This window comes from Myodes glareolus, chromosome 10, assembly GCF_982192425.1.
Source record: "Myodes glareolus chromosome 10, mMyoGla1.1, whole genome shotgun sequence".
In the NCBI taxonomy this organism is placed as follows: Eukaryota; Metazoa; Chordata; class Mammalia; order Rodentia; family Cricetidae; genus Myodes; species Myodes glareolus.
In genome coordinates, this window is record NC_142035.1 from 51156745 (window position 1) to 51181455 (window position 24711).

The following is a 24711-nucleotide window of genomic DNA, read 5'->3' on the forward strand; positions in this document are numbered from 1 at the left end:
CAGGAACGGACTGAAAGACCCCTTTCCTGAGAATAGGTGATTGTGTGTTTCTCCTAACCTTGTCTGACCGGCGAATCATGGAACTACTTTATAAGCTTCCATTAAGTACTTGGAGAACATAGTTGAGGGTTTCTGTGTGCGGCCATCGTTCAGGATTCCAGAGGAACCCTTTCACACTTGCCTTCTCCACTGCCTTAGGGGCAGACTGACGCTTCCAGGGTATCCATCAGGTTGATAGAGGCAAAAGGAGTCAACAAAAATTAGGCACCAGGGCTGTGAGTTTGGCAGTCTAGTGACCAATTTATCCCCTCTGTTGACAAATGAGTCATCCCTTTGGTGTCTCCTGTAGCACATGTGGCAACACTGGAGAGGTTTCGAATGGGGGGCATGACAGATAAAATCTGCGGTCAATAGTAGACGGAACTTCTCTTGGAGTCCACTAACACACTTTCCATCTGGAGAGCAGCCTGAACATGTAACACCAGGAACGTACGTATATGCTTCTTTGACAATTCTATGGTCTACTTAAGAAAGACTACTATACTATTGACTTGACAGCCAAAATCATCAAGTTGTTAGGACAGAGTGTACATGGTAGTGTGGGATCCAGGAGTCATTGTCAGTCCCTGGAGAGACTGAGGTCGCCTTGGGCTTCAGAGTGTGTTCTTTCGGATAGGTATGCTGTGGACCGTCTGTGACCATCCAATGGCCAAATGAGGACTGTTATTGACCCTGCTTTTTGACCCTGTAATTGAAGGAACCTGTCCTTGTTGGGAAGCCCCAGTGCTGGGTTTCTTAAGCCTATTATAGGATGGGTTTTTGGTCCCTTGATTGCAAGGGGTTTGGATTTGGTACTGATTTCACTTCTCAGAGATTTGACCTGGCTATTTCGTTCATTGCTGCAGATCATATTCTGCATTACCCTGGTAGCTCCAGAAAAGCCTTAACACGTCTCTTATTTCAGAGAGGAGGTAAATCCAAATATCCTGGGGCCAAATGAAGATTCAGTAATTGACTTATGCGTCTCACAGGTTGAGTCTTTCTCTGGAAACCTTGCATCCTTTTTGAGCTACGAAGTTTAAAGTGTTTACAGCCTGCTGTTTTCCTGGTGTCATCTGAAGCAGTAGAAAGGAGGTCATCCTCATACAGCATTGTTGTAACAGAATTGAGTGCAATGCCCCAAGGTGCCACACAAATCCGGGGTCTGACCAAAATAGTGAGAACTAAGAATTCTTGAAGGAAAACAGCAACAGGTATGTCGCTGAGCTCATGCATCTCTCTGGGATAGTCCACTGAAAGGTGACCAAGAACTGGGAACCCTCACTTTCAGAAAAGACAGGCATGCTGGCAAACCAGAAACCGAATTTATGCTCAAGTCCGCCTTCGCGGGACAGCTGATCTCCAGGCTTGGGAGCACACGCACAGGCAGCTTCAGCACCACGGATCTGAAGTGCAAGCTTGGACAGTTTTGTTTTATTTCCAATGCGTCATTTTGAGGGCGCCGGCCGTCGAGACTTCTGGGAAATGGAGTCCCCGCGAAGGCGGCGCATTGATTGAGGCCCATAGACGGAACCGGTACGCAGGCACCGTTACGCAGGCGCACAGCCTTCCCGATCCCAGGCTGCGTGGTGTTCTCCAGTTCCCAGCGCGCTTGCAGAAGGTGAGTACTGTGGTTCTAGGTTTTTCAGAAGCCCAGAGGATGCAGCGGAGGAGAGAGGGGAGCCCTAGGGACTTCGAGGAGGATTCGTGAGCATGACCTGGTGTGGCTAGTTTGTTCACGAGTCGTCCCGCCCAGTATGCTTAGGTCCCTTAGGGCACAGACTCAGCTCCAGGTGTCCTTGTAGAGTATGCCTTCTGTGTATCAGGATCCTGTATTTTAAACTTGGAGGTTCCCGTCTGCGCCCTGTCTTCCTCCAGTTCCATCTTTCCGTAATGGGTACTTCATGAATGTTGGTGGTACCGACGCTGAATCTAGGGGTGTCCACTCCACTCTCACCAGCAGCTGTCCTGCCTCGGCTTCTTGAGTGCTGAGATTCCAAGTGTGCATACCAGATCAAACTTGGACTCTGCATTGTGAGAAGCTGAGATGCATTTAGTAACTTACGCAGAGGGAGTTAGAAGACAGTAAGTCTCCTGGAAACCCAAGGATAAGTAAAGCTGCACGGTGTGGGAACTAGAACTCACTTCATCACGAACACTGTGAGCACCACTATTTTACCACTAAAGTGAGCAATATCCATTGTTCTGGCTCCTGGTACCTCTGCTCCCTGGTCTGCAAGGCTACTTAAATATCTCCTGATACCTTCTTGACTCATCACTTGCATGTTGTCCTGACACTTTAAAATTCATATTCTCTAAGAAGGATGTCTTTTCATACAAGATCATATCTACCAAAGTTTTCTCAACTGGATACAAACTTAGATATACTTGAAAAAAGAGAATCTCAATTGAGTTGCCGTCAGCAGACCGGTCTGTGAGCATGTTTGTGTGGGCTGTATTGTCATATTCTCTTTGTCTTTCTCTTTCTCTCTGTGTCTCTCTGTCTCTCTCTCTGTCTCTGTCTCTCTCTCTCTCTGTCTCTCTCTCTGTCTCTCTCTCTCTTTCTCTCTCTCTCTCCCTCTCTCTCCTACTCTCTTCAAGACAGGGTTTCCTCTCTGTAGCCTTGGCTGTCCTGGAACTCACTCTGTAGACCAGGCTGGCCTCGAACTCCGAAAACTCACTGAGATTAACTTGCTCCGACTCCCAAGCGCTGGGATTAAAAGTCTGTGCCACCATCACCCAGAGTATGGGGCATTTTCTTAATTACCCATTGATACAGGGGGGCCTGGCCCACTGTGGATGTTGTCATCACTGGGAAAGTAGATCTGGACTGTATACGAACGTAGCTGAGCAAGCCAGTAAATAGTGTTCTTCTATGGTCTTTGATTTGTTTTCTGCGACCAGGTTCCCGCCTAGGTTTCCTTTGTTCATTTGTAAAGTTGCTTATGGTTTTAGCTCCTTAACTCTTCCTGTGTTCTGACTCCTGGGAACAGAGCTCTGCCCTGAAGATAACGGTACAACAGACACTGCTGTGGTTTCGATATTCATGACTTTTGCTCTAACTCTGGAAAGAACATGGAGTGCTCTTGGCCTTGCTATTTTTGCTCTTTTGATGGTGTTGGGAATGAAGGTGGCTACATCTCTCACTAATATGTGGAGGGGATTTGCCTTTTAGGTCTGAAGACCCCATGTCATACCTTCTCAACTCCAACACTTATTTCTCACTAAAATCCTGTTCTTCCCTCCCAGGACGCCATAGGAGGGAATGGCTGCTGTGTCTTCACCTACTAGATGTCAGGTGAGGTGGACATTTCTATTTCTGAAATACTGTTATTAGTTGTCAAAATGTAGGCACATGTTTCTCTATCCTGAGTGTCTGCCTTTACGACCCTCCGCCCTAGGCCAATGAAGGGCTCCAAGGTAAGATGACCTTTAGCACTTTGAGCCCGCGACCTTCCCAGAATCTGACAGAGCAGGACTGTCTGGAGGAGTCAGGCATCAGCGGTTCTGTCCTGACTGAGCCTTTGGCACCCAGTTCTGAACTGAGAGTCAGCCCCTGTACTCTGAGGAATGTTGGGTTAGGCTGGAGTTGATGGTGTGCTATAGAGCACCCAGAGCCTTCCTCGGGAGAGACGAAACAGACCAGGAAGGAAAGGCTTGTAAGGGAGTGTGGTTGTGTTTGCAGCCATCGGTGACATTTGAGGATGTGGCCGTGACTTTCACAGATGAAGAGTGGAGGCATCTGCTCCCTGTGCAGAGGGCACTCTACAAGGCTGTGATGCTGGAAAACTATGAGAACATCATCTCACTGGGTAAGGAGTCAGAACTTGTCCCAAACCGTGTGGGTCACAAGGGCAGGGGATTGCCACCTCTTTGACCCCCACTTGACTTCAGAACCACCTGACAGACAAAACAGCCAAAGGAGGTGGCTTTAGGTTCTAAGCTAGTGACCTGAGTTAACGGCACTGGGAAAACACAGGTTTTGTTCAGCAACTTGCTTCCACCTAACAAGGCAATCTGGAGGACAGGGCAGAGCTTGTGTGTTGTGAGTAGAGATCTGGCTCCTCAGAGGCAGCCAACAGAAGAGTTAATGTGTCCGAGTCTTCTCCTGGCATGCAAGCAATTAATGACTCAGTTCCATCATGTAGACGAGAAGCCATGTCGGTGAGAGGAGATATCAATCACTTCATGGAAGACAGAGGAGGACAAAGAAGTTTCCCTGTGGAAGGAAAGAAGACATCGGAGATGTGCCTCATTTTGAATATTTGTCTTAATGACAATCTTAGATACCTATAAAAGGCACTTTGTAATTAGACTTATGTGACAAGCATGTGATGTGCAATATTGAGCTCTTGGTTTTTTGATGGACCCACCACCCAGCTCCCAAATAAATCATACACAGAGGCTTATTCTTAGTTATGAATTCCCGGCTGTAGCTTGGAAGCTTGTCAGCTTTTCTTAATTTAAATTATCTCAACTACCTTTTGCCCCTGGATTTTATCTTTTTCTTACTTCTGTGCATCTTACCTTCCTTCTTACTCCATGACTGCCTGGGTGGCTGGCTCCTGATGTCCTCTCCTTGTTCTCTTGCTTCTCCTCTTCCTCATTTTTCCATCTATTTATACACTCTGCCTGCTGGCCACACCTATCCTTGCTCCTGCCTTGCTATTGGTCATTCAGCTCTTTATTAAACCATCAGGTGTTTTAGACAGGCACAGTAACACAGCTTCACAGAGTTAAACAAAGTCACACACTGAAAATATCTTCCCCACCAGGGAAACTGAGAGCTTTTCTTATGTCAGCTGTTAATGAAGTAAAGCAAAGTCCTTACAGGTAGTAAGGAACTCCCCAAAGCTTCCGGAATAAGAGGCTGAACCCAAGCACCGTAGTTTGTACTTGTAGTCTTGGCCACTCTGGAAGCAGGAGCACACAATGCAAAAGCAGGTAACGGTCACATTCATGTTGCAGATTCATATTGAAAGGCCAATATTGGGCTGAGGATGTAGCTAAGTAGTAGAGTGTTTTCTAGAATTTGCAAGATCTTGAGTGTAATACATGAAAACACTCACACAGGCATGCACATATCAGTAACTTCTGGATTAGCTTAATCAGGGATATTAATTAGTTAATATCCCACACTGAAAAGATTGTTCAGTTGGCATCAAGGAAGTACCTGAGATTTGATCAGGGGCTTTGGAAGAGAAGAAGCTACAGGAAGGGATGGGTCTGGTCAGGCTGCCAAAAGAGAACCAGTACACTCCGGACTGATGCTCCTCAGGCCCAGGAAGAAGGAACATACCTGCCTCTCCTATCTCCCAATACAAAACCTTGTGCACGGGGATGCTATTGCTGAGGTGTTTCCAAGAGTGGGATCTAATTTTGTTCATTTGGCTATAGATGTGAGTGTCTCTAGAAATTGATCCAAAGTATGTAATAGGATTGCCGGTTCATATAGCATACCATATATACAGACATAGCTCTATGAGAACATAGGCCCGTTGTCATATAGTTTCCATACTATAGTGTGTTAATAGCAAACATTAAAAATAGTAAAATGGGCTAGATGGTAGTGGCACATGCCTTTAATCCCAGCACTTGGGAGGCAGAAGCAGGTGGATCTCTGTGAGTTCTAGGCCGGCCTAAGCTACAGAGAGAATTCCAGGACGGGCTCCAAAGCCACATACAAACCCTGTCTTTAAATAAAATAAATAAGTAAATGAAAAAGGACAAAATTTGTCGGTAGGGATTTACTAAATTATTTATCCATATAATTGCTAGCATATAGCCTTTAAAACATTGTAGAAAATCTGTGCTAAATAAAATCAATGTTTTAAATTTACTGCATGAAAAGAACTTCAGTTTACAACTCAGTAGTATTTCATTTTCCAGCTTAGTTATTATAACATTGCATTCCATTTTTTCTGTATTTACTTGCGGGGCATGCATGTACAACAGCATGCATGTGGAGGGAGGGGACAACTTGAGGGAGCTGGCTCTCTCCTATAACATGTGGGTTCTAGGGTGTGAACCCAACTTAGAGGCTTGATTCACCCACTAAGACATCTCCCCACCCCCTCATTATCCGGTCTCTAACAGAATCACACGTAAGGTCCTCCCAGCATCAAAATGAAGTACAAGGAAAAAATACTATAGGAGGCGTGAAAGGTGACTCCAGTTTTCCTCCAGTGAGCACACCCGACTTATTTCCATGGAAACATTATACTAAGGATGAGCAGACAAATGAAATTGAGTTCCCTCCTTATGCCTGTTCAGTCAGGATGCTCCTTTTTCCTTCTCACCTCGTGACCCGAGGGCCTCTGTCCTGCCAGTGTCCGGATGGAAAGCTTCCGCATGCTGCCTACAAATTGAGGTGGCTTTTGTGGATACTGCTATGGTGCCAGGCGTTTGACCTTTTCAAGACCCCCAGTCCTGACCATCCCCCAGAGGTGTCTTTGGTCTCTATTCTGCGTTCTGGAAGAGTCTAGACCTAGAGGCCAGAACTGAGTTTGGAATGGTTCAGCATTGTCATCACAACAGCCTCCTGCCTTATGCTTTCTCCCTGAGCAGGGCTCCCTGTTCCTCAACCTGACATGATTCTTCAGTTTCTTCAGTTGAAGAGAAGGGATGAGCCGTGGACACGGGGTCTTCATGGGTGTGAGGAGAAAGAATGGCCAGACAGTGTCTCTCAAGGTAACCAAGTCTGAACAGAATGGGCAGAGTTTGGTTTGTTTCTGTTTCCGGATGGACGAATGTTAGGGATCACCCTCGTCTCAAATTCAAGTTGTCCGTTAGCATGTTTGTTTCCTATTGCACATCCATTCTCTGGTTCCCCCTTCTCCACATTAAAATATGATTTATCTGCATTCACCAACTTGTTTCTCAGAATGTCACCTTGCCTGTGTATACCTTTTAGATTTTTATTGGTCTCCCTGGTCTCTGCTCAGCCTACCCTAATGAAGCTATTGGCTCCACTCCCAGAGCCATTTTTCTGTACTCTGAGAAGTCTGTTTCCACATTCCTTCTCTTTATCCTCCTTTACTCCCAAGCCATAGGCTTTCCCAGAGTGTAAGCTCTCTGGGAAGTGAGCTGTACTGTGACCAAGTGTTCCGTCTCTTAGCGCCCCTCTCCTCTGTCATTGTCTCCGAGTCCAGAGAAGAAACTATATCTGAGTTTTCTCTTTGTTGCAGATTGGGAGCCTATGCCTGAGATCCTAGGTGCTTCAGCAGGAACCCTGAGAGACAGCCATAGAAGGCAAAGTCCTCCATGCCTTAAACTGGAAGTTCAGACACTAGCAGGTGGGTTAGAACCATCAAAGGAAAGTCCTGAAGCAGAGACTTGCAAGAAGCGTCTTTACTTGAACAGGAGCTTGCAGCGAAGGCCAGCCCCATCCAAGAAAGCCCTCGCTAAACACCAAGACCAGGAATGTAGTGACAGCAGGAAGACTTTCTTTGGCCATTCATCACTCATCCGTCACCAGAGAACTCACACTGGAGAGAAGCGCTATGGCTGTTCTGAGTGTGGGAAGGTCTTCATTCACAGGACCAGTGTCAGGAGACATCTGATATCGCACACAGGGGAGAGCCCCTATGAGTGCAGCGCCTGCGGCAAAGCCTTCTTTGACCGGTCGTCCCTCACTGTACATCAGCGGGTGCACACGGGAGAGAAGCCTTTCAAATGCAGTGAGTGTGGCAAAGCCTTCTTTGACCAATCATCTCTTAATCGCCACAAGAAAATCCATACCAGGGAGAATCCCTACAAATGTCAGCAGTGTGGCAAAGCCTTTAGCCAGAAGAGCATTCTCTCTGGTCACCAGAAGATCCACACCGGCAGGAAACCGTATAGATGTGGTGAGTGTGGAAAAGGGTTCTATTGGATTTCCTCCCTAAACAGACACCAGAAGGCGCATGTCAGTGAGCCACACCATCAGTGCGATGAGTGTGGAAAAGCTTTCTTCGATCGTTCTTCTCTCACAAAGCACCAGAGGACACACACTAGAGAGAAACCATATGAGTGCGGCGAGTGTGGGAAAGCCTTCAGCCAGAAGAACCGGCTCAAGCAACATCAGAGAGTTCACACTGGAGAGAAGAAACCCTTTGAGTGTAGTGTGTGTGGAAAAGAGTTTAGCTTCAAGTCCTCAGTTATTCAGCATCAGAGACGTTATGCCAAACAAGGGACAGACTGACCAGAGGAGAAGTGAGCTACACAAAGGACCTTCCATAAACGTGCTAGGTCTCCATGTCGTCTACAAACCCAGCATTTGCTGCTCCTGCCTCCTGTGGCTGCTATCCTGTCCCACCTCTGCTCCACAGCATCTGCGTAATCAACATACCTGTTGTGCTGCAGAACTAGTGTGGAGTGCTGAAGCTAAATCCTGAATCCAGATGGAAAATCGTGGACAGAGCTGGCTGTAGCTCAGTGCTAGAATAGCGCCTAGTATGGACGAGGCCCTGCTCCTCGACCCCAGCACTGCAGAAGGTGGCTGGAGAGACTGTCAGCCACAGGATAAATGTTAGGAGGGGAACCACAGACATAGCTCTATGAGAACATAGGCCCGTTGTCATGCACTGAACTAGATGCAGGCTATTCCAGGAGGGGAATGTCACAATTATGGGAAAACACCATTTTCTCCAGACGTTTTCATAGTTTTAGTCCCTGTGAAGCTTTTTGGCATACAGACCTAGATATCTCTGGATTTCTAAAAATCTTCCTTAATACACTTCCCTATCACCAAACTTCAGATCCTGGTTGTTGCAGGATATTTGATCACACTGTGAGGCTCTAAGTCTGTGTTAATAAAATTAACCCTGAATTAGGGACGAGCCAATGACTAGTTGACAGGAATTAGTCATAGAGAATATGGAGGACATGGTCAGATTGATAGAGACACAGAAAGAAATAGGGAGGGACTTAGAGATTCACAGTCCTTTTTAGTTTTAGGTAATGTGGAAAGAGGCAATCCTGCTGGATCTCTGGCAAAAAAACAAAAAACAATTCAGCTGGTTGCTTCTCTGGTCTAGTAGTTTTTCACCCCAACATCTGACTCCCAAGTCTTTATTTTACTAAGTCTTTTATTAATAGAGCAGTTTAGATAGAGCAACACCTGAGTACCCAAATACATCTGTTTCCTAGGTGAAATCCTGGGTTTTTATTATATTAAAGGTCATGTATGAGGCAGACTGAAGTTTCTAAGTCTGTATCCTCTCTTTGCAAGGGAAGGCCTGCCAAAGGCTTGTGTGTTCTAGTTGGCCAAGGTGGGTTTCTCCGGGAACTAGGAGGAAGGTGAATTGCCAAACAGTCTTCTCCCCTGCTCCTAAACAAATTCATTTTGGTCTTAAAGCAGAAAAGTGTCAGGGAATATATTTTATGCGTGTAATTTATATAATTTATAAGCAGCTAGAAGAAAAACACCACAGGTACTGTGTGCAGATAATACCTAATGTTTCATAATGTCAAGTAAAAACCCTGGAGGACTGTTGGTTCATGTCTCCTGACTATCCTGATAGTTCTGAGTCTTATTCAAAACACACTGAGTTTTGACTATTGTATTTGTTTAACACACTGCCATTATCAGTGAAATGAGATTGGGAAAAATCCAGAATCTTAACGGACTTTTGGGAAAAGTGACCAAAAACAGTGGGGAGGTGAGTTCAGTTTCTCCGCACTGCCAGCAACATCTCTGGTGCTTGTAAGACTCTTCCACCAGCCCAGGCTATCAGTGAGTCTGCAACCTATGACCACCAGCTAATCAGACCTCAGTTTTTCCTTTGGTCTTATAGCTTACAGCCACTTACCACCAATACCCAAAGACAACTTTTATATACGACTTCCCATATGTGGCCACACCAAAACTTAAGTATTTTTCCTTCCTGTCATTATTTTGGGGAGTAAGTGGCCAGACCTAGTTTATTGATATTTTTCCCAAACCCCAGCTTTGGATTAACTGGTAACATTCTTCCACTTCTGTCTCATTGGTTTGCTATGTTTATTTGCATGAGCCCTGACAACTTGTTTGAGGTTCAGCCAGCGTGAAGGACACAGGAAATTCCTAAGAATCACTTTTGTTCTCAGCCCTCTGACAGGAAGAGAAACGATGAGCAAAAGTTTTACTCTAAGATGCGTTAGATCTAACTAAGATTTGGCATCATGTTGGAGAAAGGACACTTGACATTGTGGTTTGTTTGCAGATACGTGAGTAGATCAGATTTTCTCTTCTATAAATATAAGCTGGTTATGAAATTGGGTAGTTTCCTGTGGGAAGGTAGGTGAGAATACACTAGCTGAAGATTCCCCGGTCTACAGAATCTCAGAGCCCGTGGAGGTATCTTGTCCTAGTTCAGGTGAGAAAGTAGGCTGTCATTTATATAAGGCCTAATTAGTCCTTTATTTGCCAGTGACCACGAGCATGCTCTTGTCCCCATAGAACTCTTGGCACTGAAGCTCAGGCATACAATGTTTATTAGGCAAAAACCATAATGATACCATTTTCAGGTACAGGTCAAGGGGACCTGGTGACATTTGTTTTGGTAGAACACATCAAGTGTTTTGGTCGTACATCTACTGTAGGAAGACCTGTAGCTTGTAATTACCTGCCTACTGGGGCATGGCCTCATACTATATACACAGACACAGGCGCTTTTTTCTTCTTCCCCTTGCTCATTTTCGCCAATTGCTCGTTCAGATTGTTTGGATTCAATCTCTATCCGTCCTTCAAGCAGAGAATCCTGATTTGTAAGTTTACCCCTAAATAAATAACTATCTCTCAGTTCTGAGCTAGTGTAGGATTTCTTTTAAGCGTTCCTTCACCGCTTCATCTGGCGGGATCTCTGCGACACTTGGTGCCCACAAGGATTCAAACATCTCCCGAGCGGACTGCCGAACGGGCCAGACAGTCTCTGCCTGCCTGGCTTTCTCTCGCCTGAGCAGTTTTTTGTAAAATCTCTGTCACAGCGAAGTTTGCAGCACTTACGCAGTGAGCCAGAGCGCAAGTGGAAGCACTGCTTGCTTATGCAACCCCCGGGGCCATTCTTTGTTGCGTGGTGGTGTGTGTGGCTTCCGGGTTTCTGTTCTCTGTTCCTGGATTCTGGGTTTCTTACTCTATGTATGGACATTTAATTTGGAAAGCAAGGCATATTTCTCTGTCTTTAACGAGTACCAGGGCAGAAACTAAAGCAGCCCAAGAATAATTCCTATCACCGGCTGCATTGCTTCCAGTCACAACTCTGCAACCGCACCATCTGCTAGACAATAAAGATTGCTGATTACCGGATTGTATAACAGGTAAAACGGCAGACTTCGTTTCTGAGGCGACTTTTAGTACCTTTTTTGCTAATACTATGAATTGTATTATGCGAGGCTTATATGACTATGGGGATACCTCAATTTATTGTCTACTAGGTTTCAGTTTTCTCCATATTCTATCATTAAGGAAGAATATGGCATTCTTAGGAACAATACAATCTTTACGGACTAATAATGAACAGCTAGTTGACAGGATTAATATAATCGAAAATCAGAGGTTATCTGAACAAGTGGATACTATGACAGACAGAATTGGCTCCATATCTAAGGGTACTAGGAAGTTATCTGAAAGAATTCATACTGTTGAATTTGACATTCAAAAGTTATCAAAAAGTTATGATAAATTAACAGACAGTATGTACCTCCAGGATGGTAATCTACATATTACCAATAAAGTCCAAGGAGGAGATGTTATCTTTAAAGGAGAACATTCAAACCTTGGAATCACAGGTGCAGAATGAGGACCAGAGACTTGATGCCTCAGTGAATCACTAGAAATATATACAGGCCAGGAGATTCAGGCTTTACAAAAGACAATGATAAAAAGAGTTGAAGTGATTAAGGAAATTATTGGAGCTGATGAACAGGGAAAGAAGGCACAAGGGCAGAATGTGGCTGTCAGAACTGGCTTACCCAGGGTTTTAGCATCCTACCCTGTAATTTACTCTGACAAAGCATCAACTTCTAAAGGCTCAAAAGGAGCCAAAGAAGGTAGATGGACATCTATAGGAATGAATGACCTAAAAGAAATTAAGCAGATTGTCGTAACTTATGGCTTGCATTCCGCTTTTGTTAAGGAGATGATAAAGACTTAGGCTTCTAACGTCAGGGTAACACCCACATGACTTTTCTCAGTTAGTTTCAGCAGTCCTGGATGATGACCTTCCTTGATGTTTGGAATTTATTTCAGGAACAAATCCAAAAATATGGAATAACAGGGAAAAGCAAAAGGTCTTGAGGTTTCCCAAGATCAAATGGTCAGTGAAGACCCTTATGCTGACCCATAGGTCCAAGCTCTTTACGATGAAGAAATGTTGTCCCCATGACACAAAGCAGCCTTGAATGCTTGGCACAGGATCCACGAACTAGGAAAAAGAATTGAATCATATACCCGGGTTAGACAGGGACAGAGAGAACCCTTTACTGACTTTTTACAAAGATTAATTAGGCTGTAAAAATAGGAGTAGATTAACAGACCCAGAAGCTAGACGAATAATTCTTCAATCTCTGGCTTTTGAAAATGCACAAAGATAATTCAGCCTTTAAGGTTTAGATCAGCACCTATAGATGCTGCATACAATGAATGTTGAGACATTTTACTATAATGCTGAATCTTGGGTAGGAGAAGCTATTTCCAAAGTAAAGAGGAGACATCAAACTGCCCTATGTTTTCATTGTGGTAAAATAGAACATCTGAGAAGGGATTGTAGGCAAGGAATTTCTAGGAATAATATTTCCTCTGGGAATGGCAAAAATAGGAGATCTCAGCCTTCAGGTATATGTAGAAGGTGTGGTAAAGGCCAACACTGGACCAATGAAGGCAGATCGACAACAGACAGACAGTAGCCAGACACTATCGAGAAACTCCTTGAGGGGCCTCTCACAGGCCCCCAAGCCAAAAGTGACTCAGTCTTTCCCAGTAACTGTGGAGGACATGTCACACCAGGAAAATTAAAAAATCCAGAACCTTCTGTGGAAGATCATACTGTTCTGAATGACGGCACAAATTTGGAGGATAAGTAAAAAAATTCAAAATAGGAAATAAGAAATGTATATTCTGCCAAACTTCTATAAATGATCAGAGACCAAAGCTAAGAGTGCATATAAATGGAATTGTGATCGTTGGCTTGACAGCCACAGGAGCAGATGTGAGTATCATCACTCCAGAATCTTGGCATCCAAATTGGCCTCTTCAAGAGGCAGATGTTCAATTACTAGGAACTGGAACCATATCTCAAGTTAAACAAAGCATGAGATGGGTTGACTGTACTAGGCCAGAAGGTCAAAGAGGGAAGCTGAGGCCATATGTAGCTGCAATAATTTTATGGGGCTGTGACCTGCTACAGCAATGGAATACCCAGATTAACATTTCTGCTGCAGTCCCACGAACTCATAATTCTCAGAAGAATATAATAAGGTACTATGAACAAAGGTCACCAGGCATTCAGGCTGTAGAAGAACATAAAACAACTAGCAAACCCTTAGAGGTACCAACAGTCCTACCTTTGAAATGGTTAACTAAGAAGCCTATATGGATTAAGCAGTGGCTTCTAGCTGAAGATAAGTTGTAGGCTTTGAACAGCTGATATAAGAGCAACTAAGTGCTCACCATATTGAAGAATCATCCAGCTGTTGGAATTCTCCTGTATTTGTTGTAAAAAAGAAATCTGGTAAATGGAGAATGGTGACAGATCTAAGAGTTGTCAATAAGGTTATGCAACCTATGGGCCCTCTACAATCTGGAATCCCATTGCCTTCTCTATTACCAAAGTGATGGCCTCTTAGAGTTACTGATTTGAAAGATTGGTTCCTCACTATACCTTTACAAGGAAAGAGAAAAATTTGCCTTCACAGTGCCTACTTATAATAATTCTCAGCCTACTAGGAAATAGTGGACTGTCCTCTCATAGGGGATGCTCAATAGTCCCACATTGTGCCAATACTTTGTAAGTCAGCCATTGGAAATAATACATAAGCAATTTCTTTTTTTAAAAATATTTATTTATTTATTTATTTATTTATTTATTTATTTATTTATTATGCATACAATATTCTGTCTGTGTGTATGTCTGCAGGCCAGAAGAGGGCACCAGACCTCATTACAGATGGTTGTGAGCCACCATGTGGTTGCCGGGAATTGAACTCAAGACCTTTGGAAGAGCAGGCAATGCTCTTAACCACTGAGCCATCTCTCCAGCCCCGATAAGCAATTTCTTAAGTCTATAATTTACCATTACATGAATGGCATTTTGCTATCTGATTCAAACACAGATACTTTAGAAAGAATGTTTGAAGAAGTAAAGATAGTTTTACCTAAATGGGGATTGCAGATTGCTCCTGAAAAAATATAGAAAGGAGATTCCATCAATTATCTAGGTTATAAAATAGGTTTACAAAAAATTAAGACACAAAAGGCACAAATTAGGAGAGACCGGTTACAGACGCTTAATGACTTTCAAAGATTGTTAGGAGACATTTCCAGTCTATGGCCGGCTGTTGGGATAACACCTGACCTAATAATTCATTTAAACAAAACCTTAGATGGTGATAAAGATTTGAATAGTCCCAGAGAATTAACAGCTGAAGCAGAAAAGGAACTGACATCAAAATTAATAAAGATTTGGTTTGAAGAGGAGAAACCTCTTGGGAAGGAGAAATGACAGCTCATCCACAATGATGATAACCATACAGGTAGTAAGGAAAGCATGTAGGATGGGGGCAGGGTTCTGTTCTTGTCTTTGCAGGAAAACACTCCTCTTCAAAAATTCAAGAGACCCTAGATGTCTGAATACTGACAGATGGAAAAATAACTATCCATTAAGGATCATCAAGAAAATCGAATATGATCTGTAAGAACAAGCATTTTAAAATATACATTTATATATCTACATATATATTTATAAATATATAGAGCTGATTTTGGAGTTGGACAACGGTTCTGTCCTTCTTTAAATCCAAGCATATTGCTAAAATAAAATCCCAGCGTTTCTGTCTCATGTCAAGAGCCGTCTATATAAATAATGCTTAAGTTTTTCACAATGAACAATGAATTTTCCTGCAGTAATCTTTAAAGATTCCAGGAAGAAGATGGGGCCCCACAACAACAACTCCACCTCGTTGATATGATGTCATGATGCCAATAGCGCTACTACAAGACTTGTTTTGGGTACCAGCTGCACAAGGTGGTTCCAGTTTCGTTAGCTGAAATGATGCACATTTTACAACGTTCTGGCCAGACCTTCACAAAATACTCAGACTATTTGTAATCATACCAGACATTAGTCTTAAAACTTAACCATCATTTTACTTTCACAGAATTCCATAGAATGAACGTCGTCCCCATGACAGCTGGAAGTAATTCTAGAAGACGACAAACCCACTCCCAAAAAATTTTGTCCTTAGAATTAGGGACATCATTTAGGGTTTGATTATGATTGGTATAGGGTTGTGGGTTTGGGGGGGAAATTTCAGAAGCTCAGGGATCTTTTTGAAACAAAAATGGAAAATTGGATGGGATAATAGATTGGTATGAACTTACACTAATAATAATAGTGAGTAATAAAGTGAATACTTGCGAGTTATTATTTATAGACAATTACATTGGATGAGATTCTTGTATATTGATACAAAGTTAAATTATATTGAATGCATATTCAGCTGGGAGAGAATGTTGAGCACCAAAGACACTCCACTTGGAGCTTGTTTTCTTCTTGGCAAAAACTGGCCTTTGAGCAAAGAAACGCCCATGCCTCAACCACTGACAAGATATATAGTATCCAGAAATGGATAAACAGGACTGTCAAATCTTGCCAAGACAGGGTAAGATGGTTTTGAAAAATTTCTCGCTTTTGAAAATGGTCTGTCAGTTATTCTAGGCCTTAACCAAAGTTGGTTGCTTCAACATTGCAAATGAGACTTTGGGTGATTGCCCAGGTAGCCAGTTGTGCCTGTCATTTGTTTGTTGCACATTTTGGAAGTTGATTGATTGCACTTTCTACTTACTCAAGTAATATTTCCCTTCTCAGATCTTTGATGGGGTTGAAGACTAGATAATTGTAGTTTCTTTCCTCTCATGACTTGGTCAACTTATTTACTATACAAGACTTAAGTTAGTTAGAATAGGATATTTGTTTGTATTGTATATAATTTTGTATTAGACTAAGAACTCTTTTATTTAAACAAAAGGGGAAGGTGCTGTAGGAAGACATGCCCCTTGTGATTACCCACCTACTGGGGCATGGCCTCTTGTATTATATATGCAGACGCAGAACCTGCTTCTGACCCTTTTTTCTCCTTCCCATTCTCCCGATTGCTCATTCAGATTGTTTGAATTCGATCTTCATCCATCCCTCAAGCAGAGAATCCTGATTTGTAAATTTATCCCTAAATAAATAACTATCTATCTCTCAGTTCTGAGACAGTGTGGGATTTCTTTTTTTTTTAAATATTTATTAATTTATTATGTATACAATATTCTGTCTGTGTGTCTACCTGCAGGCCAGAAGAGGGCATCAGATCTCATTTCAGATGGTTGTGAGCCACCATGTGGTTGCTGGGAATTGAACTCAGGACCTTTGGAAGACCAGGCAATGCTCTTAACTGCTGAGCCATCTCTCCAGCCCCGTGGGATTTCTTTTAAGCGTCCATTCACCACTTCATCTGGCGGGATCACTGTAATACACATCTGGGTCCTGGTCTGGATCAGGGAAAAGTTTGGAATATGGTGATGTTATGGATCTAGGGTTGCTCAGAGATTCACCCTGACAATAAATAAACTTTAATAAGAAGGGGCTTTTTATTTAAGATACTGGCTTCCATGTGTGGCCAGGACTGCACCGAAGAATACCCCCAAAATGCAGGATCTATCTAGAGCAGCCCAGGGCTTATGAAAGCAAACCCCACAATATTTCATGTAGTTTGTCTACATATAGAAAGCGTATAATCTTAAATAAATGCCTTGCAGTTGGCCTAGATATATTTCTTAATTGAGCAAGCAAGTTTGATTACAGAAGCAGAACTAGTAGTTACTCTTATGAACAGCAAATTTTACAAGATCAGTTGACTTAAGAGACGTTTTTAGTGTCTGGGGAAAACAAAAGTGGGCTGAAAGGGTACCACTGTAAAAGTTAGAATTTTTTTGTTTTTGTTTTTTTTTTTGCTTTTTGGCCTCTCAAGCATAGTTAAGTCTAAACCTTAAATGTTAAATGTAATGTTAACCAGCACACTGACAAAGGCAGAAGTGACGATTCAAGGAGTAGGGGCTAAAAAGTAGACACCAAGAGAGTGTTTTGGCCACCTCACTGTGGTTATTAGTAGTACCAGTTCAGTACCACTTGTTGGAACCTAGTGTTTTCTGAGTTGAAGTCATTTGTGGGGTTGAAATTCTGCATTTCCTTATTCAGAACGGCCTGGCACAGAATCTTTAGTGACTTCATATAAACTGAGACAAATCTCTGCCCCAGCTACTCCAGGCTTGTCACTGAGATGACATAAATAAACCCTCTCTAGCTCCACTTCTTTGATTCTTTGATTTCATTTTAGTAGTCATTAATTTGGAGAGTGGACCACCCCGAATTTATCACTGCATTGGTGCCTCTCATATCTTATGTACATAAGCTCCATATACAAGCCCTGCAATCCCCAGATAAGATGGTCTTTGATAGCCACACATAGCTTCCTGGTTTGCAAGCTTTCCAAATAAATCTGCACCCCCTACACACACACACACAAACACACACACACACACACACACACATGCTTATACCCAAATTACTAGTTTTTTTCAAGCAAGGGGAACTGAAAAGATCCATGTGAACTAGTTATTGACAACCACACTAATTAATCCTTTTACTAATTGCCAGTTGGAGAGTGCGCTTGTGCCTCTAAAGTCTCTTGGTGTCCAAGGTCAGGGGTACAGCGGTTTTAGAGACAGAACCACAACTACGTGAGTGCTGGTGGAGGGGGATGTCACATTGCTGAGGGAATCCGGGTGGCCTAGTAATATTTGCTTTCTTTGTAAAGTTCAGCAGTATCTTCCAGACACTACAAAATACATCCGGGCCATGGTCAAGATCACAGAGAGTCCCAAAAGTGTAGCCTAGGTGAATGTGGCTTTTGGGGGTAGAAGCTGAGAAGTATCAGTTACCGGTTACAAGCTTCATGAAAGTGGAGCCTGGGGACATGGCACAGGCGGTAAGATTGCAGCCACCAAGCTGGACTCATAGGATGGTAGGACAATCTATTCAAGCAAGTTTCTCTTCCCCGTGTGCTGTACTTTCCTCTTCTATAAAACGAGTATTCTCTTCTAGAATAACGAGGCCGGACTCTGAGAGTAAACAACTGTGACTACAGCCTTGAGGAGCTGAGACAGGAGGCTTATAAATTGGCAGACCATAGTGAGACCTTGTTTCAAAAACAATAAGGCAGGCGGGGATGGGAATGGTATGAGGATATAACGGAATCTTTAAGGCACTGTGAGGAGGAAATGGAGAGATAAAATCATAAATAGTTTAAGATCGTTGCTGGCACAAGGATGACTGGAAGGCTACAGCCCACTATTCAACAGAGGTCTCAAAAAGATGGTTTCAAAGCCGGAAAACAAACGAAGGCTCAGGCCACACACCCCACCAAGTGATTCCAGGACAAATATGGCAACAAATTTAACTTTCAGGACCTGGTTTAATAAAATTGCACACTGTCGAGCATAAAGCCATTCCTACAGTCCAACACTATGCTAGAGAACCACACAGGACTGTCAAGGGCTGGAAGAAAAGAGTGACAGCCGAAGTACATTCTGGCAAACGAAGCGGCCTAGATGCTAAACTGAAAACTAACCTAATGGATTCAGGAAGTACATTCTGGCAAACGAAGCGGCCTAGATGCTAAACTGAAAACTAACCTAATGGATTCAGGAAGAAACGATCCTTTAGATAGGAGCTCCGCGGGGGGCACTCAGCCTCAAAGCCAGAATTGACATCACCCTCTGCACCACAGGTGATGCTTGCTACTTCTGTTCCTTATCACCGACTGGGCCGGAGCGGTTTTCCTGGCTGAGAGCAGAGTGCAGGTTGCTTCCTATAATCTCAAGCCCTGAGACCCAAAGAGAGGGAGAAGGCGCGCGAGGTCACACAGCTTGTTCGACGCAAATGGGAGACGACGATCGGGGGCCCAGCGACTTCTCGCCTCCCTCGACCAGGAACTTCGCAGACCCGAGGGAAAGCACCCTGCCTGCACGCGCTTACAGTCTGGGTCCCAGTGCACACTTGCCGATATATAATACAGTGCAGGGAAACAGCCAGCAACTCGTAAGTCCGCCGCCATGCTGGAGCCCGAGCAGTGACGCTACCAGGATCTGGGACCGGGTTTCCCACTGCCTGCCGGGACCGGCCGGGACGGCGCTCCGTCAGACGATCGTCTAGGGGCAAACCGGGGTGCTGAGACTCGAGGGACACCGTCCAACGCACACGGGGTTCGACAAATTGTCCAAACGAAACAAAAGGGAAATTGAGTCAGGCTCAGCAACGGACAGCTTACCAGAGGTCCTCGCGCTAGGACCCCAGGTAGGGGCGGGGAGAGGGGTCCAATCCAGGGTTGGAGAGTCTTAGCAAAGCTCATTCTGCTGAGCCAACAGCAGGACGGATCCTGGAAGTGAAGAAGACAAAGTTTAGGAAGTTCGTACCTCACTCCAGAAAAGGCCTAAAGTTTATTAAACCTTACGTTGCCTTTGATTTCAGACTCATTTTGTATTCATGGTAGAGGTTCACACACGGGACCAGCCCTAGGCCATGGTTTTTACCTCATCTGGTCATGGCTTTACACTATCCCTGCTGCTCAAATGAGTCACATATGATGGTCCTGGACTCTTCCTCTGAAAGATAAGCCTCCGACAAGCTGTTTCTAGGTTGTCCTGGGCACAGTGTTTTGCCACGGTAATAGAGCAATGCGGACTTTCTTCATTAACTTCTCCAGTTATCCTCCGAGGCTTCTGCCTTTCCTGAGGGCAATGGATGTCACACATGTATTGGCCACCTAATGTCTTGGTCATGACGTGAAACACCTAGAGATTCTGGGAGAGTCCTAATGGCGGCTGATGCTTGTCAGCGTGCCTTGGCTGCTTCTCAGGCATTTTCGGCGTGGACTGGGAAAAGGCTTCAGTTCGTTCAGGGACGGTATCCATGAAGACCAAGAGGCAGTTGAAGATTTGACAGGTGGGGAGCTCAGGGAACTACACCTTCCAAATCTGTCTTAGGGAAGTGACCATGTCTGTGGGTGGTTACAAAACGAGATCTTTCTGAAGCACATGGAGCCCCTGGGAACTCAGGAACGGACTGAAAGACCCCTTTCCTGAGAATAGGTGATTGTGTGTTTCTCCTAACCTTGTCCGACCGGCAAATCATGAAACTACTTTATAAGCTTCCATTAAGTACTTGGAGAACATAGTTGAGGGTTTCTGTGTGTGGCCATCGTTCAGGATTCCAGAGAAACCCTTTCATACTTGCCTTCTCCACTGCCTTAGGGGCAGACTGACGCTTCCAGGGTATCCATCAGGTTGATAGAGGCGAAAGGAGTCAACAAAAATTAGACACCAGGGCTGTGAGCTTGGCAGTCTAGTGACCAATTTATTCCCTCCGTTGACAAATGAGTCATCCTTTGGTGTCTCCTGTAGCACATGTGGCAACACTGGAGAGGTTTCGAATAGGGGGCATGACAGATAAAATCTGCGGTCAATAGTGGATGGAACTTCTCTTGGAGTCCACAAACACTCTTTCCTTTTGGAGAACAGCATGAACATGTAACACCAGGAACGTACGTATATGCTTCTTTGACAATTCTATGTTCTACTTATGGAAGACTACTATACTATTGACTTGACAGCCAAAATCATCAAGTTGTTAGGACAAAGTGTACACGGTAGTGTGGGATCCAGGAGTCATTGTCAGTCCCTGGAGAGACTGGGGTCGTCTTGGGCTCCAGAGTGTGTTCTTTCGGATAGGTATGCTGTGGACCGTCTGTGACCATCCAATGGCCAAATGAGGACTGTTATTGACCCTGCTTTTTGACCCTGTAATTGAAGGAACCTGTCCTTGTTGGGAAGCCCCAGTGCTGGGTTTCTTAAGCCTATTATAGGATGGGTTTTTGGTCCCTTGATTACAAGGGGTTTGGATTTGGTACTGATTTTACTTCTCAGAGATTTGACCTGGCTATTTCGTTCATTGCTGCAGATCATATTCTGCATTACCCTGTTAGCTCCAGAAAAGCCTTAACACGTCTCTTATTTCAGAGAGGAGGTAAATCCAAATATCCTGGGGCCAAATGAAGATTCAGTAATTGACTTATGCGTCTCACAGGTTGAGTCTTTCCCTGGAAACCGTGCATCCTTTTTGAGCTACAAAGTCTAAAGTGTTTACAGCCTGCTGTTTTCCTGGTGTCATCTGAAGCAGTAGAAAGGAGGTCATCCTCATACAGGATTGTTGTAACAGAATTGAGTGCAATGCCCCAAGGTGCCACCCTAATCCGGGGTCTGACCAAAATAGTGAGAACTAAGAATTCTTGAAGGAAAACAGCAACAGGTATGTCGCTGAGCTCATGCATCTCTCCGGGATAGTCCACTGAAAGGTGACCAAGAACTGGGAACCCTGACTTTCAGAAAAGACAGGCATGTTGGCAAAGTAGAAACCGGATTTATGCTGTCTTCGACCCCTCCTCCCAGCTGCACTGCTCAAGTCCGCCTTCGCGGGACAGCTGGTCTCCAGGCTTGGGAGCACAGACAGAGGCAGCCAGGACCCATCGCTTCAGCACCACGGATCTGGAGTGCAAGCTTGGGCAGTTTTGTTTTGTTTACAACGCGTCATCTTGAGGGCGCCGGCCGTCGAGATTTCTGGGAAATGGAGTCCTTGCGAAGGTGCGCACTGATAGTGTCCATAGGCGGAAGACTGTCACGCAGGCGCACTGCCTTCCAGATCCCAGGCGGTGTGGCGTTCGCCGGTTCCCAGCGCGCTTGTGGTAGGTGAGTGCTGCGGGTCTAGGTCATCGAGATGACGAGTGGACGCAGCGGCGGAGAGAAGACAACCCAAGGGACTTGGGGGAGGATTCGTGTTCGTGACCTGGTGTGGCTAGCTTGCTCGAGAGTCGTCCCGCCCAGTGTGCTTAGGTCCCTTAGGGCACAGTCGCGGCTCCCGGTGTACTTGTGGGGTATGCCTACTGTGTGTCAGAATCCTGTACTTTTTAGTTGGAGGTTCCGGTCTCTGCCCTGTCTTCCTCCAGTTCATTCTTTCCGTAATGGGTGCTTCATGAATGTTGGTGGTATCGATCCAGAATCTAGGGGTGTCCACTCCATTCTCAGGCCCCCAGATAACATCTCACGTTGTGTCTTTGGCTCCCCATCCCCAGCCTGCGCGCGAATGTCCTGGTGTGAGGGTGTTCGTGGAGGAAGCCGGATTTGAGGTGAAGAAAACCCCAAGGGTAATGGCAGGTGGCTTTAGGCAGATTTGAGATGATTTTTTGCTCTGTCAAGGACTAGTGGGGAAATAAGGGTAAAGGAACCGTGCCGAGGCCAGACAAGACCCAGAGCATCAGGGTTAGGCCCACCAAGCAGGGTATTGTGTGGTCTTAAATGAGATCAACACAAACGAAAATTTGGGGGAACAATTAGAGGTAACATTCGGACCAATATAAAGTCGTACTTCCCACCTTAAGATCAACCACCGACAGCCAGCATCTGTCTAGAAGTCTGTGTTGAGCTGTTGTCTGTTACCCCACTGAAGTTCCTTGCAATTTACCAGTGATCTTTCCCCTGGGTTTTTCTGTTGTTGTTGTTTGTTTGTTTGTTTGTTTGATTGATTGTTTTACCTTTATTTCTTTTAAGATGCAGTCTTATTTTGTAGCTTACTCTAGTGATAAGCCTGTAGTCCTCCTGCCTCAGCCCTCCAAGTGCTGGCATTACAGGTGTCTGTCGCCATACTTCTGTCTTCCGTGGAACTTCAGTCATGCATGTCAAGCTTCCCAAAATATTGGGATGTGTTACGGGATTTTCTGTTTTATTCTAAAGATCGGCTTAACTTCGTGGCTAGCTTCCAATGAAAGTAAATTATAATATAGAATTTCAACTTTCCAGGCAGACATTTTCAAATTCTACCTCAGCCGTTTACAAAGCCTGAATGTCCTGTTGTAGCTCTCTTCTTGATGTGGGATTAATTTATCTCTCCATGAGGGTAGAATTAAATAATCCTTATTAAAAGCACTTAGCGAGAGTCTTGTGAGAACAAAGGCTCAGCAATACAAGTTAGGGTGATGTTTAATAGTGCTCTATTGTGTGTCTAGCCTGTGGGCAATACATCATTTAACCAAGTGTCCTGCTGTAGATGCTCAATAGAGTTCAAATTTTTGTTGCATTGTGTAAAGATTAAATGGGATCATTTGTGTACCTCTTAAATTGGGAGAGTGATAACCTTCAATAAAGATGCTGTGTTGGCGATGGTTAATTAAAAGCTTTGTAACTCTTCTCTCATATTTCTAGAATAAATTCCAGAGGATACTGGCCAGTCTGAGAGTGTCTGTGTTTGAAAGTCCTTGCGTCACAGTGATCTTTCTAACATGCATATCCAATGAGGACACAACTATGCTTAACACCTGCCCCTCATCTCCTTTTGATGTAGTTTGACCTCTGTTGGTTTCTCCAGGCTGATATTTTCTCCAGCATTGCTCATGGCCTTATCTAATATCTGTAGTAATCTTTTATGTGATAAGGATCTGCCTCCTATTTCTACTCCAGCTTTTCCATGTTTATAATGTTATTCCTCCTTTACATCAAAACCTTAGATCCCAGTTATGCCAAGAGCACTGCAGCGTTTCCTCCTCCCTCCTTCCCTGGGCGAGGGGAGCCTCCTCAAAGCCCTGCCAGCCTGCCCTGCATCTCTCCTTTAGGCTCCATCCTGTAGTAAATGTTACTTTGTTTACTTGTTCTGTGTATAAAGCTGTTGCCCCTGGAGGTCAAGGAAAGAGTCTTGCAGGGTTTGTGCTTGGTGTGGTTGGAACTAAATCAGAGCTGATAAGGTAGATGATAAGTCACAAGGAGCAGTGACATAATGACAAATTCCTTTGAAATATCACTTTGCAATAAAGTGGTCAGTGAGCCACAGTGCACATTTTCTCCTCCTTCCCAGAAGCACACATACTGTCTCTCCACCCACCAGGAATTCCTTAATTGCTTGCTTTCCCTGTTATTGTTAAACTTTTTTTAGGGGAAACAATTGAGGCGATGTTTCCTGTTTAGCTCAGGCCAGCCTTGAACTCAGTACGTAGTCTTGACTGACCTTGAACCTGTAGCAGTCCTACATTGAGTGCAGAGATTGCAAGTGTGCGTACCAGATGCAAACTTAGATTCTGAATTGTGAGAAGTTGAGTTGCATTTAGCTAACTCATGCAAAGGGAGTTAGAAGACAATGAGTCTCCTGGAGGCCCAAGGATAAGTAAAGCTGCAGCCTGTGGCAACTGGAACTTCACTTCATCTAGAAACACTGAGCACAAGTGTTTACTCCTAAAGAGAGCCACATCCATTGGTTTTGTCTCCTGGTACCTCTGCTCCCTGGTCCCTGAGGCTACTTCAATATCTCCTGATATCTTTTTGACTCATCATCTACGTGTTTTCCTGACACT

The 24711-nt window shown here is 44.2% G+C and overlaps 2 protein-coding genes and 1 long non-coding RNA gene across 7 annotated transcripts in view; 2 read left to right on the top strand and 1 right to left on the bottom strand.

The window, feature by feature from the left end:
• The first annotated feature begins 1561 nt into the window (after positions 1-1561).
• Positions 1562-10808, top strand: LOC148120642 (uncharacterized). 2 transcript variants are annotated; one of them, XM_087911225.1, is made up of 5 exons: positions 1562-1660; positions 3289-3337; positions 3725-3851; positions 6607-6729; positions 7227-10808. In XM_087911225.1, the coding sequence occupies exons 2-5, from the start codon at positions 3305-3307 to the stop codon at positions 8219-8221; spliced, it is 1278 nt and encodes a 425-aa protein (XP_087767351.1). In that variant the 5' UTR covers positions 1562-1660; positions 3289-3304; the 3' UTR covers positions 8222-10808. The 2 variants fall into 2 exon arrangements, with proteins under 2 accessions (XP_087767351.1, XP_087767352.1); XM_087911226.1 differs by lacking the exon at positions 3725-3851 and having other exon boundaries at positions 1587-1660.
• LOC148120643 (uncharacterized) overlaps positions 1599-24711 on the top strand; it is a 33321-nt gene continuing 10208 nt past the window's right edge. The window contains exon 1 of one of the 4 annotated variants that reach the window (XM_087911229.1): positions 1599-1660. The gene's annotated coding sequence lies outside the window, so the exon portion shown is untranslated. Of the gene's footprint in view, positions 1661-19605; positions 22064-24711 lie in introns of those variants that run through there. The other 3 variants (XM_087911230.1, XM_087911228.1, XM_087911227.1) reach the window with 3 other exon arrangements.
• On the bottom strand, positions 18716-19561 carry LOC146892564 (uncharacterized). Its single transcript, XR_015004029.2, has 2 exons — positions 18956-19561; positions 18716-18891 (listed from the first exon to the last, which is right to left on the bottom strand). It is a non-coding gene; the product is annotated as an uncharacterized LOC146892564 (long non-coding RNA).